At 36.7% G+C, this 13,407-nt stretch overlaps 2 protein-coding genes across 2 annotated transcripts; both read left to right on the top strand.

Annotated features, from left to right (window-relative positions):
- Positions 1 to 281: 281 nt before the first annotated feature.
- LOC112166636 (deoxypodophyllotoxin synthase) lies at positions 282 to 2,326 on the top strand. Its single transcript, XM_024303511.2, has 3 exons — positions 282 to 720; positions 821 to 1,145; positions 1,644 to 2,326. The coding sequence occupies exons 1-3, from the start codon at positions 344 to 346 to the stop codon at positions 1,890 to 1,892; spliced, it is 951 nt and encodes a 316-aa protein (XP_024159279.1). The 5' UTR covers positions 282 to 343; the 3' UTR covers positions 1,893 to 2,326.
- An 8,412-nt stretch (positions 2,327 to 10,738) lies between these two features.
- LOC112165434 (deoxypodophyllotoxin synthase) lies at positions 10,739 to 12,565 on the top strand. Its single transcript, XM_024301937.2, has 3 exons — positions 10,739 to 11,185; positions 11,286 to 11,610; positions 12,106 to 12,565. Exons 1-3 carry the CDS (start codon positions 10,809 to 10,811, stop codon positions 12,352 to 12,354), a joined length of 951 nt encoding a protein of 316 aa, XP_024157705.1. The 5' UTR covers positions 10,739 to 10,808; the 3' UTR covers positions 12,355 to 12,565.
- The last annotated feature ends 842 nt before the right edge of the window (positions 12,566 to 13,407 follow it).

Below are 13,407 nucleotides of genomic sequence, written 5' to 3' on the forward strand. Positions count from 1 at the left end.
CGGTGGTCCAATCAGTGTCAAAATAAGGGTATTTTGGACATTTCGTATTAAAAATCAGAGACAATTTCAAAAAAGAGAAAAAAAAAATTATTTTCTGATTGGAGGGCCGCACTGCCATGTAGTGCGGGTGCCCCTAGCAAAAATTTCTCTAGGGAATATGGTTATTTCACGTGCCTGCCTCTGCTACTACTGAATACTGATACTTTCTTATTGTTTCGCTATTCCTCTAACCCCACATGTGGTGCCATGCCAGAGTCACTATAAAAGGGTAACACGAGACACAGTTTGGATATCCATTCCATTCCAGTCTCTCTAGCAACAAATATCCTACTAGCTAGCTGTAATGGGTTCCATGACACTTCCCAAAGAGCTTCCCACCATCAATTTCTCCCTCCAGGACTTGAAGCCTGGCTCAAGCTCCTGGGCTTCCACCTGCAAACAAGTCCGCTATGCACTAGAAGAATACGGTTGCTTTGTGGCATTGTACCAACAAGTTTCCCCACAGCTTATGGACAATATCTTCGGCCAATCCAAGGATTTGTTCGAGGTTCCCCTCGAAAACAAAGTCAAGAACACCAGCGAGGAGCCTTACCGTGGCTATATCGGACCAAACCCGCTTATGCCGCTCTATGAAGGCATGGCCATTGACAACGTCACATCCCCACAAGAAACTCAAAAGTTCAGGGATCTCATGTGGCCTAACGGAAAGACCAAATTCTGGTACGTATCTACTTAAGTTCTTTTACTTAATAAACTAATTAACCTTAATTTGTTCAAATTAATTACTAACCGGTTGTGTGTGTTCTTCCTTTGCCTGCAGCGAAATCACAGATCTATTTGCCAAGTTGCTCGGGGACTTGGAAAACACTGTGGAAAAGATGTTGTTCGAAAGCTTCGGGATACCCCAAGAGCAATATGAATCGTTGGCGAGTTCAAACAGTCATCTTCTTCGTTTTCTCAAGTATAGGACACCAGAAGAGAGTGACGCAAACATCAGGTTTCCGAGCCACACGGACAAGAACTTCACCACCATTGTTGTTCAGCATGATGTCGGTGGCCTCGAGGTTCTAACTAAGGATGGTGATTGGATTAGTGTTGAGTCTGCACCTTCTCAGTTCCTCTTCATGGCTGGTGATGGACTTCAGGTACTTAAATAACCTATTCCATTAATTTTTAAAACAAAGTTATGTGCCGCCTAAGAGCTCTATAATTTATAATAAATTTTCTAGTTAGTTGTATACTATGCCCGAGAGAAGTACGGAAGGCAGGCTAAAAGCGTAAGGGCTAGAGTCTGCACGATCTTCATTCTAGTAACATATATTCCAAAATGGATGAGAAAAAAAATAATTTACTGTCCCTATAGTAAGTGAAAACAAGGAAGGATCCATGAACCGGCTGCTCTCTGCAAAACAACAAATTAAGCAAATAATTATGCCTACTCTTAACATATATCCAGCTCCCTCTAGCTTTAGTTTTGTTTTGTACATGTAAACTAATCAAAATTTTTTTTTCTCGGTTAGTTAACTACAATTAATGTACGTAGGTCTTGTCACTAGCTAATACATTAAACTTTAAGTTTCGAATAAAAAATTGATTAAATTAATTTGAATAGTCATTTAATGATCTAATTTATTTGATAATAGGTATGGAGCAATGACAGAATAAAAGCATGCCAGCATCGAGTGAAACACTGCGGAGACAAGACTCGATACTCGCTGGGAATGTTTACGTTTAACAATGGAGTATTCCAAGTGCCCAAAGAGTTAGTAGACGACAGCCACCCACTCCTCTACAAGCAGTTCGACAGCCGTGGTTTCATAAGATTTTACACCACACCGGAGGCTAAGAAGGCAGAGTCGCCCATCAAAGCGTACTGCGGAGTTAAAAACTAGCGTATTCTCCACCCGAGTGTTTACCTACAGAATAAATATACATCAGGTAGCTAGGAATGAGGATCCATGCTTTGCTTTGCGATCCCATATGCATCTGCTTTGCTTTTGCAGTTATGAGAGGCCAGGATTCATTGTCTATATAATATATATCACCATCTATCAATCTATTAAGAAATAAATTATGTATTACGAGTATACAAAGAAAAATTCTACTATGGACCATAACACAGGCGGACGTTGGTCCACAGAAAACTCTTCAGTGTACAAGATAGTTTTGAGGCGTTCCATTATACGTGCCGTGCGCTACTGGTTTACTAGGTACTAGGTACTGTTACGATATGGGCATATTGACTTTTAAGTGTTCCAAATTGTCTATGACATGGGCATATTGATTTGTAAGTCTTCCAAAATATCTCTGTGGTTTTGTTTTGTGACTTTTGTCCAAGGATCTTTGGCCTAATTTCCTAGAACTATTATGACATCATGTCACGTCTTTAATTTTTTTTTTTTTTTGACGACAGAAAAAACACGTCTTTGCTTCTTTACAGTCACTGCTTACTCTTTTACATACACCACCGGAGACAAACGAGTACTGCTTCAGTTAGCTCACGCTTCGATTAAGCAACCAAGTTGATCATATTCAAGCAAACGTTTTTCACATGACGTCTATTGATGATCGATGACATCCTCTAATAAACATTCATCGAAAATAAAAAATGGAAAAGACAAATGCTCGTATAAAAAGTAGTTGTACTATAATTAATTAATTAATTATATATTGTTTAAGGACACAGCATATATGTCTAGCTTAAATTCTAGTTACTTGTTCCCGGGTGTAGACTTGTAGATATCTTCTTAGATATCCTAATCATTATATAATTATGTTTCTTTGCTTATAATACTCTATATAAAGAGGTCTCTATTATCAATAGAAGTACAATTCATTAATTCTCCAAATTCATTCTGCTGTTCTCTCCCCGGCAACGGCGCCAAAAATTGATATGCTAAAAGTAGCACGCAATTTAATCCTGAAAAATGTCATCATTAGTATATGGTAAATAGGGATCGTTCAAGCCGGGGATTGAGGATAAACCTGTAGTTGCATAAACAAATAAAGAATTAATATAAGTATGAAATGTTATTTATAAAAGTGTACAATATTACATAATATAGAAATTGGGGGATTTGGGATTAAAATGGAAAACTAAAAGAAATAAAATAAAATAAAATGTAAAAACTTATATACAAGAGTGGAACGCAAGGAACAAAGATTAAAACCACATCCATATGTAAGAAATTCAATTACAAATCCTATAGTTGATTTTCTATGTCATGAGAAAGTTGACCTTGTGAAACGTTAATAAGCAAACGATTTCCCAGCTTTTACTTTCCTTGAATAATTAATCTAAGTGAAAGCACATAAATTAATCCTATTGAACATGCAATCATAGTCTAAAAAGTTAGCTACTCGAGAACATATTCAATGCACGAAGAACAAAGAAAGAATGTCAACTTAAGTGCACAACCTAGTATGAAAAAATTCATCTATTTGCAATCACTACTACAAAAATTGAATCAGACGACGGCTAAAAACCGTCGTCTGATACGGAGGCAAACCGTCGTCTATCGAGGCGCCGTCTGATGAAGATCGATTGTAGGGAACGGTCGTGTGAAGGGCTCGGCAGCATGGCTCGCAGCATGTCGGCAACATGCCGGCAGCCTGTCTACAGCATTAGCTGTTGTATGACTATTCTTCAGACGACAGGCGACTTTAGAAACTGTTGTGTAATTGCAATTCAGAGGTCGCTTTATTTTATGGCTGTTGTGTGACTTTCATTCAGACGATAGTTTTTCAAAGTATCCATTATCTATTTTACATTCAGACGACAGTTTTTATTTTTGGGTCATTGTGACTATTGTGCACATACGACAGTTTTTTTGTGGTTATTGTTGTCCTAATAGAATGATTCAATGCATTGTATATGTTGAAACTGAAATAAAAAATGATCAAATTAACAGGAGCTGATCAATATATAGAAGAAATTGTTATAATCCACATCATGCACCAAAATAGATTGTGCAAAGGTAATCTTTCATCTACAAAAGGATCTAATACTAATCTCCTAGCAATATACATCCAGAAATTTACGTAAGGAGTCTAGCTTTGCTGCTCTCATGGCCTCATTGGAGTCTAGCTTTAGAAGTTTCTGTAGGAGCTTTTTGCTCTCTTTCTGTAGTTCCAATTGCATATGGATCAATAGTTCACTGAGGGGTACACATGCCAAAATAGAAACACTGCAATTCAATTATACCCTTTCTCACCAGTCAATGCTAGGATCATGTACCTGATATTAGAAAAAAGGAAACAACATACTTATTCACATGTGTGGTCAATGAAATACTGAATTTATACATGTTCTCATCATTTAGGAAAGGAAACAACATCAAGTAAAGAGCTTACACGTTTTGCACCAGCTTGAGCACAAAAGATAGAAAGAATTCGTGTACCACAGCCAACATCCATTACCACCTGCCAGCCAAACAAAAGAGGTTCCAGTAATGATGATAACTGCTATTTTATGTTCTTCCTTCTAAGGTAAGATTTGTGCCTTCAAATGTTGAAAACATAATATGCTATTTTAGGCCTAATACATCCCTCCCACCCTCAGAACTGAAGCCAGGACTTACTAGCCTTGTGCATCCTTACACCAGCTAAAATACCTATAGAACGAACTTACCAATACCCATTTCCAGAAATCTCTTCTTGGATGGCAGTGGTCACATCTATAGCTTCCTTCATATAGTAATAGTATATATCAGACAACTTAAAGGAACAAATGGATGTAGTTTCAACTAGGAAAAGAAAAACATCATTTCATACACACACACACACACTATATATATATATATATATATATATATATATATATATAATATATAGACACACACACAAACACTTCCAATGCAGACACTATACACACACACACACACACACACACACACACACTTCCAAACAACATAGTATTTTATATGCTCGTACTCATTATTTGTACTTTATAGTGTTTTACAAGCAGCAAAATCACAAATTTACAAGCCATTCCAAGCGAAATTTCAAGCCAAACAAACAGAACATGATCATACCTAAGAGCACAAATATAACAAGTGAGAAAGGCGTAAAATTCATGTCAACAGTTGGACAATGAATAATATGGAACAAGAAACACTGCAATCATGTCAATAGTAGTCAGAACAATATCAAACCAGCAAAAAAAATTCATGCGAAAATGAAAATTCGAGAACACCAACTAGCTGGAACATTGCTTTTGTGCATAACTCTTCATTCTACTAAATAACTCCTCCATTGGCATTCTCTAAATCTTCATAGTAAGTCATCAAGAAACTAGCAACATAATATCAATGCAACTTAACCCCCATATACTCAAAGATTTCCCTTGCCAACCAAACTTTTTAGGACCATTGGAAATCCACAATTTAGTTTTATAGATGATTTTTTACTTTTTACAAACAAGTAAGTACATGCCTCAATGTATAAAGTTTCTGAACAATGTTTCTGAACAAAGTATAATGCAAAGACTAACCTTTGTTTTTGAACAAAGTTTCTGGTTTAAGTATAAAGGGTTTAATTAATTGGTTGGCTTCAATGAATAAAAATAGCTTTCATACGTCTTCTGACTTAGCAAGAGATGTCATCTAACTTGTCCCATGCATTTATACCTATCCATTTTAGTTGACATAATCATTTTTCTCATTGAAAAGAACAAGGAAAAAACAGAGACAGAGACAATCAAGACTTGAGTGCTTATAAGGTCAACAATATTTGCTGCAATAACAATCCAAATTGGAGCAAAACATCAATACATAACATGGCCAATAACAGCTGCAACTTATCTTCCACATATGCAATTCAAAGTTTACTAGCAACCTGAAATAAGAGTACTTTCATAGTTCAAACTGGAACGTACATGCCAAACTCACTAAGTAAATGAGCAAGTTGTGAAGTTTGACTACTAACATACACTAAACAAAAAAGGAAGTGTAAGCATGGTAGAAGGAAACAAAACGAGCAAGTTGTGATGTTGACTATCGATGGATATGCATTCAAGAGGGAAAAAGACAAATTATGATGAAATGAAAAGATTGAAATTCTGAAATTTAAAAATCAATCAAGCTCACTATATTTTGTCAAATGGATCTCAATACTGGCAAAGAAATGCAGAATGTTAGGCCTAGCAAATTTCAGAACAAACTTTTAAGTCCTAAATTACTGGGCAGTATAAAGAACGACTAGATATGGCGACAGAGTCCTCTGAATCATTAGGACTCAGCTTTCAGAAGTGACTAGATAAATCTATGAGGCAAAATAAATGTAAATCTATGATTGACTTAAACCTGTACCATGCAAAAACTCTAGCTCATTCTAATACTGAAAGTGATTCCAATACTTTCTGGTGGAAATATTCAATATATATGATCAAGTACCTAAGAAATATTTTATCAATTACGGACAGGACTTGCTTATATCCATATGTAAGGGATTGTTTTCATTGCCGAGAACACAGTACCAAACAGAATCTAAAACGTCCAGTATCACGATGTCGTTAGCACTATTTGCCCCTTTGTAAGAGAAAAGACATTCTCATCCTTTCCCTGTTTATTAATCTGTCTTCCATGGGGATGGTTCTAGCTCTCAAATTTTTGAATCAATGCACCGGGGCCTTCTCTTTTCCACTCTAGACTACCATATAATTGGCAATAGCTTCAAACATTCTCATCTTTCAAACTCAATAGTTTTATTTTTCTTAAAAATATGGAAAATATAAACAAACAACAGTTTACAAAGATCTACAATTTGAGCGTCAAGTTCATAAAGATGAGTACTAAAAAGGATGCAATAAGACTTCCATATATATATATATATATATATATTAAAAAGGAAGTTAAATATATTTGGGCAAATTGAAGGTGCAGTGGAATAATATATAATTTAAAAATAAGAAAGCCGATGTAATTTTATGCAAAAGTGCTGCTTCATGAAAAACTATTAGGAACCGAAACTTGGAAGAACTAGGACAAAGTTTTCTGCTTTAGTTGGGACATACCTTTGCAGGAGATTGATTGAAATATAACCCTTTCATCTGTTCTTTCCCAAACATAAATCCTCTAGGAGGCTGGTCTTTCCCATTTCCATGAATCATAAACTTTGATTGTTGCATAAAATCTTCTGCAGAACCAAGCTACAATATAGATTTCCTTATCAGAACAAGACACTGTACTTTCAAGAGTTGACATATTTTTTGATAACAGTCAAATATCTCATTTATCATCCTCATTAACCAATTAGTTTTCAACTTTTCATGTAAAGTGAACTCTCCAATGTCCTTATAATCACAATTCTTGACATACACTGAATAAACTTCTACTAATAGAAATAGAAAAGGTCTAGATTTTTCTTTTACCAAGAACAAGAAAAAAAGAAAGAAAGAAAACGACCTGCAAAGAGTCGTGCTGCTTTGAGGATGAAACCATGATAATACAAGAAGGAAAACAAAATTGGTTGCCTGACCAACAATTTCTAATAAATTACTTCACTAGCCCTCGTCATTAATAAGGACACATGCAAGCATAACTTTTCTAATATTGTTAGGAGGATACCGACCTACTCTTCAGTATGTGGAGTTCTGTACTTCTCAAATATAGAGAAAATATCTATATATCACACATTGTCAGAAAGTACTATAGTATGATTCAATCACGACTGTTCATATAGACAAGAATCAGATGTGAATCTTCATGATGTGGTTTTTATTGACAATCTATCAACATAAAACTAGTGTCCTTATTTCTTATTAGAACCTGTTGAAGATTGAACCCCTGACTATATAAATGTTCCTCTTAAATCTTAAAGAAAAATGAATAAGCATATGGTGTTGTTCAGAAGTGGTTCTATAAATCCCCAAGTTTGACATTCTTAATTGATGTTAGGCCCTATCTGGGATATAATAAAAAAACTTTGAATCAAAACTTACCCAGAAACCTTCTTAGTTATCTTCTTAGCCCCAATTTTGACATTTTTGCCTTCAATCCCAAATCCATAGCTCCAACGTTCGAATTTAAATCTTGGTTGCCCATAGCTGAATTTCGAATCCACCGAAAGCAACACGCCACTGCCGAAATATCTGAAAAACACTAGAGGTCTACCCATTAGGTTTTCTACAGCCTCTGAACAAGAAAACCCCAAACCAATCAGTTCACACAAAAAACGCAGTTTAATTCCTTCAATTTTAGGTCTCAGAAACGAAACAAGAAGACGACGAATAACCGGCGTCAGAAATTGCAAGAGAGAGGGGGTTGTTACCAGTGAGATTGTTGGATTTGATGTTGGCCTGAGCGCGGTCGGAGTAGAACTCGGATTTGTTGGGGTCGACGGCGGTGGCCTGGGTGTAGAGGTCAATGGCGAGCTCAAAGTGGTCGTCGATGAAGGCCTTCGCTATTTCCCAGATCGAATAACCCATTAGGTTTTGGTCGGGGGTTTGTCGGAGAGAGAGAGAGAGAGAGAGAGAGAGAGAGAGAGAGAGAGAGAGAGCTTTCGTTGGGGTTTGTGGAAGAAGAGATAGGGTTTGTCAAAGAGAGAGAGAGGTCGGGGTTTGTCGAGGGGGGAGAGAGAGAGAGAGAGAGCTTTGTGAGAGTAAGGGTTTTGGTTTTGGCTTTGTGTCGAGAGAGAGTGGGGAGCTGCCGAGAGTGAGGAGTGAGGGTTTTGGTTTTTGGGTGAAAAGTTCTTCTTTTTTTTGCCTGAATGTCGGGTTTCAAGCCCTGCTCTATGAATTTGGACAAGCCCCATAAAGACTCACACAACAGAATTTTATAACAATGTGGTCTGAGTACATGAGTTTTAAATTTGAAATTGTCTCCTATCAATTTGACTTCCCTCGTTGGGGAGTTGAAGAAAAATGATAGTGGGAAATCTCCTTACTTTCTGCCAAACATATTAATCAGACCATAGTTTTATTGTTTTTCGTCGTATGATTACTACATATTGGGGGGAAAAAATTGGGTTTGAGATGGGGTTTGGCACCACAGACATGGTGGGAAACTTGCCGCTCAATTATTTTAGGGTCATACAACAGTTTTATCCTTAAACGTCTTCTGAACTAGTTCATTATACAATATTAGACGACGAATTTTATAAAAGCGACGTTCAAAAAAATAAAAATCAATCAGACGACAGAAAACTATGATGCGTCGTCTGAGAGGTGTCGTCTGATTCAATTTTTGTAGTAGTGAATGCTCCTCAATTGACTTCGACTTTTGTTCAAAGCTTTACTACTTATGATTTAGGGTTAAAAAACTATTAAGTGAATTGTTAACCTAAATCTAGCTTCAATTACATGCAAATCCTAAAATTTTCGAACCAATTAAGATTAACATATAAAAGATTTCAATAAAGCAAAACCAATTGAGCAAACTCACATAATCAACATGGAAATCAAATATAGAAATCGCAAATTTCATTCAAGCATAAAGATGGGCTTTAAACTTTGCCCTTAACGTTATGTTTTTACTATAAATCATTGTTCATGAATTCAAACAAAGAAAAACAAAAGAGTTTACAAGGAAAAAAATTAAACTACACTGTGAAGGGATGAATAATAATGAAGAACACTTGAGACGTTGAACACTTGAATCTTGAAAGCAAGGCTTCAATGCTATAGCACAAGGGTGGATGATGGTGGCTAGGGCTTGCTCACAGCTTCTTCGTCTTCTCCTCTTTGCTTGAAAAGCGTAGAACCTTGAGAGCTAGAGAATGGAGAGACTCTTGGCGTATGAAAAGAAGGAAAGAATGTGTGCTTTAGCTCTTTTTAATTATTTGTTTTCCTTTTTTCTGATCTTCTCTCTTCATTTCATATTTGTTTCCTTTTTTTTTTCTTTTCATTCCTAAGGCCTCTCTACTTTCTTCCAGTTTCTTGACTTTTTTTCCCCTATTTTTCCTTCCTTGTTTCTGTTTTTAGGCCTTCACTGTTTTTTTTTTTCTATTTATACCAAACATTTTCTTAATTCTTCTAATTGAGATCGTGATTAATAAGACATCATGAGATCGTGATTTATAAGACATCATTCAAATTTTTGTATTAGGCCTCTTAATTTTCAGGACTGGCCTGGGTAGGGATAGTGGGGCGAGAATTCTCTTTCAAAATAATAGATAGGCGCGGCTTCTAGAAGGGTCCAGATGGATAGATGAAAAAGAGTTTTTACAGGGAAAACATTGGAATGCAATGGAGGATATTATAGGACGATTGGGTGGATGCTTCTAATTAGTCGGCATTGATTCTGATGAGCTAGAAATGCATGTGGTTTTTGAGTCAACAAAGCATGTATTATAATAAAACATTTTATTCAAAAAGAAGCAAAGAAGACCGAGACAGAAAAGCGCATGAAAAGTTAGACCACCGCGGCCTGCCGGCCTCGCAAGTCTAAAAACAAAACTGTTTGCGTTGAAATGTGAATGATGGGATCACTCGTGAGGTTAGCAAGCACCAGGAAATTCCGGTCGCTAGTTTGGTTTAGTAGTACACCAGTCTCACCATCCTTAATCAATTTATTAATGTCATGGACGTCTTATTTTTCAACAAATCGTAGTATTTAGATGACGGCACCTGTGACCAACAGAAACACGAGTATATTAACCAATAATCAATTATTATTTAGGGAATATGGTTATTTCAGGTGCCTACCTGAGCTACTACTGGTCTTTTCTTATTGTTTCCCTATTCCTTTTACCCACATGTGGAGCCATGCCAGTCACTATAAAAAGACAACACGAGACATGCAGTTTGAATATCCATTCCATTCCATTACAGTCTCTCTAGCAACAAATATCCTACTAGCTAGCTAGCTGGAATGGGTTCCATGACACTTCCCAAAGAGCTTCCCACCATCAATTTCTCCCTCCAGGACTTGAAGCCTGGCTCAAGCTCCTGGGCTTCCACCTGCAAACAAATCCGCTATGCACTCGAAGAATACGGTTGCTTTGTGGCATTGTACCAACAAGTTTCCCCACAGCTTATGGACAATATCTTCGGCCAATCCAAGGATTTGTTCGAGGTTCCCCTCGAAAACAAAGTCAAGAACACCAGCGAGGAGCCTTACCGTGGCTATATCGGACCAAACCCGCTTATGCCGCTCTATGAAGGCATGGCCATTGACAACGTCACATCCCCACAAGAAACTCAAAAGTTCAGGGATCTCATGTGGCCTAACGGAAAGACCAAATTCTGGTACGTATCTACTTAAGTTCTTTTACTTAATAAACTAATTAACCTTAATTTGTTCAAATTAATTAATAACCGGTTGTGTGTGTTCTTCCTTTGCCTGCAGCGAAATCACAGATCTATTTGCCAAGTTGCTCGGGGACTTGGAAAACACTGTGGAAAAGATGTTGTTCGAAAGCTTCGGGATACCCCAAGAGCAATATGAATCGTTGGCGAGTTCAAACAGTCATCTTCTTCGTTTTCTCAAGTACAGGACACCAGAAGAGAGTGACGCAAACATCAGGTTTCCGAGCCACACGGACAAGAACTTCACCACCATTGTTATTCAGCATGATGTCGGTGGCCTTGAGGTTCTGACTAAGGATGGTGATTGGATTAGTGTTGAGTCTGCACCTTCTCAGTTCCTCTTCATGGCTGGTGATGGACTTCAGGTACTTAATTAACCTATTCCATTAATCTTTAAAACAAAGTGATGTGCCGCCTAAGAGCTCTATAATTTATAATAAATTTTCTAGTTAGTTGTATACTATGCCCGGGAGACTTACAGAAGGCAGGCTAAAAGCGTTAAGGGCTAGTCTACACGATCTTCAATCTAGTGACATATATTCCAAAATGGAAGAGAAAAAAAAAAAGAAAAAAAAGAATTTAGTGTCCCTATAGTAAGTGAGAACAAGGAAGGATCCGTGAACCGGCTAATCTCTGCAAAACAACAAAGCAAATAATCATGTCTACTCTTAACATATCTAGCTCTCTAGCTTTATTTTTGTTTTATACATATATACAAACTAATCAATTTTGTTTTCTCAGTTAACTACAATTTACGTAGGTTTTGTCACTCGCTAATACATAAAACTTTATGTTTTGATTAAAAAATTGATTAAATTAATTTGAATAGTTATTTAATGATTTAATTGATTTGTTAATAGGTATGGAGCAATGACAGAATAAAAGCATGCCAGCATCGAGTGAAGCACTGCGGAGACAAGACTCGATACTCGCTGGGAATGTTTACGTTTAACAATGGAGTATTCCAAGTGCCCAAAGAGTTAGTAGACGACAGCCACCCACTCCTCTACAAGCTGTTCGACAGTCGTGGTTTCATAAGATTTTACACCACACCGGAGGCTAAGAAGTCAGAGTCGCCCATCAAAGCGTACTGCGGTGTTAAAAACTAGCCTATTCTCCACCCGAATGTTTACCTATAGAATAAATATACATCAGGTAGCTAGCAATGAGGATCCATGCTTTGCTTTGCGATCCAATATGCATCTGCTTTACTTTTGCGCGCAGTTTTAATTAATTATAGGTGGTTAGGATTCACTTTCTATGTAACATATATCACCGTCTATCAATCTATTAAGAAATAAATTATGTATTACGAGTATACAAGATGGTTTTGAGTCTCTGCCAAGAATCTTTGGCCTAATTTCCTTGCAGAAGAGGACAATCGCATGCTTGACATAGCCACCTCTCTCGTCATGCATCTTCCATTAAATGTGCCATGTGCACCTGAGGTACTATTATGATATGGGCATATTGCACTGCTACAGAAAATAGTTTTAAGGACATCTGAAAAACGTCATAAAAAACTTTAGATGACACGCTAAAAAAACATCATCTATCAAGGAATCATTGTAAGTAATCTATTATGACGTTGAAAAAACGTTCTTAAATATCTACAAAGACACTGAAAAAGTGTCATTGTTTCTATGAATAAACGTTCTCTAATATCTATAAGGACACTATTTTTAGTGTCCTTGTTTTTATGAATAAACATAACCTCTCTCATCATGCATCTTCCATTAAATGTGCCATGTGCACCTAGGTACGTACTATAATGATATGAGCATATTGAGTTGTAAGTCTTCCTAAATATCTTTGCTTTTTTACAGTCACTGTTTACTCTTTAACATACACCACCGGACCGAAGACGTACAAGTACTGCTTCAGTTAGCTTACGCCTCTAGTCATGACAAACAAGTAGGGTTTCTATCTCAGAGCACATGCACCCATAATCTAAGGGTAATTGCTGATTTGCCAACTAAATTCGTACACTAATTCACTACTCATTTGAAATTGGTAATTGCCTCCAGTTTACACAATGCACAAATAAAAGACAATTTGACTATCAATCCACTATTCACACTTCAAATTTGAATAATTCATTGATTCAAAATAATGTTAAACTTATAATTTGACTAATTAATAAATTAGTTAATAATTAGATT

Source organism: Rosa chinensis, chromosome 5 (assembly GCF_002994745.2).
Source record: "Rosa chinensis cultivar Old Blush chromosome 5, RchiOBHm-V2, whole genome shotgun sequence".
Taxonomy (NCBI): Eukaryota; Viridiplantae; Streptophyta; class Magnoliopsida; order Rosales; family Rosaceae; genus Rosa; species Rosa chinensis.

Coding starts and splice junctions, on each gene's coding strand:
- LOC112166636 (XM_024303511.2), top strand. CDS start 344: ATGGGTTCCATGACACTTCCCAAAGAGCTTCCCACCATCAATTTCTCC. Junction 721..820: donor AACGGAAAGACCAAATTCTG/GTACGTATCTAC, acceptor CTTTGCCTGCAG/CGAAATCACAGATCTATTTG. Junction 1,146..1,643: donor TGGCTGGTGATGGACTTCAG/GTACTTAAATAA, acceptor ATTTGATAATAG/GTATGGAGCAATGACAGAAT.
- LOC112165434 (XM_024301937.2), top strand. CDS start 10,809: ATGGGTTCCATGACACTTCCCAAAGAGCTTCCCACCATCAATTTCTCC. Junction 11,186..11,285: donor AACGGAAAGACCAAATTCTG/GTACGTATCTAC, acceptor CTTTGCCTGCAG/CGAAATCACAGATCTATTTG. Junction 11,611..12,105: donor TGGCTGGTGATGGACTTCAG/GTACTTAATTAA, acceptor ATTTGTTAATAG/GTATGGAGCAATGACAGAAT.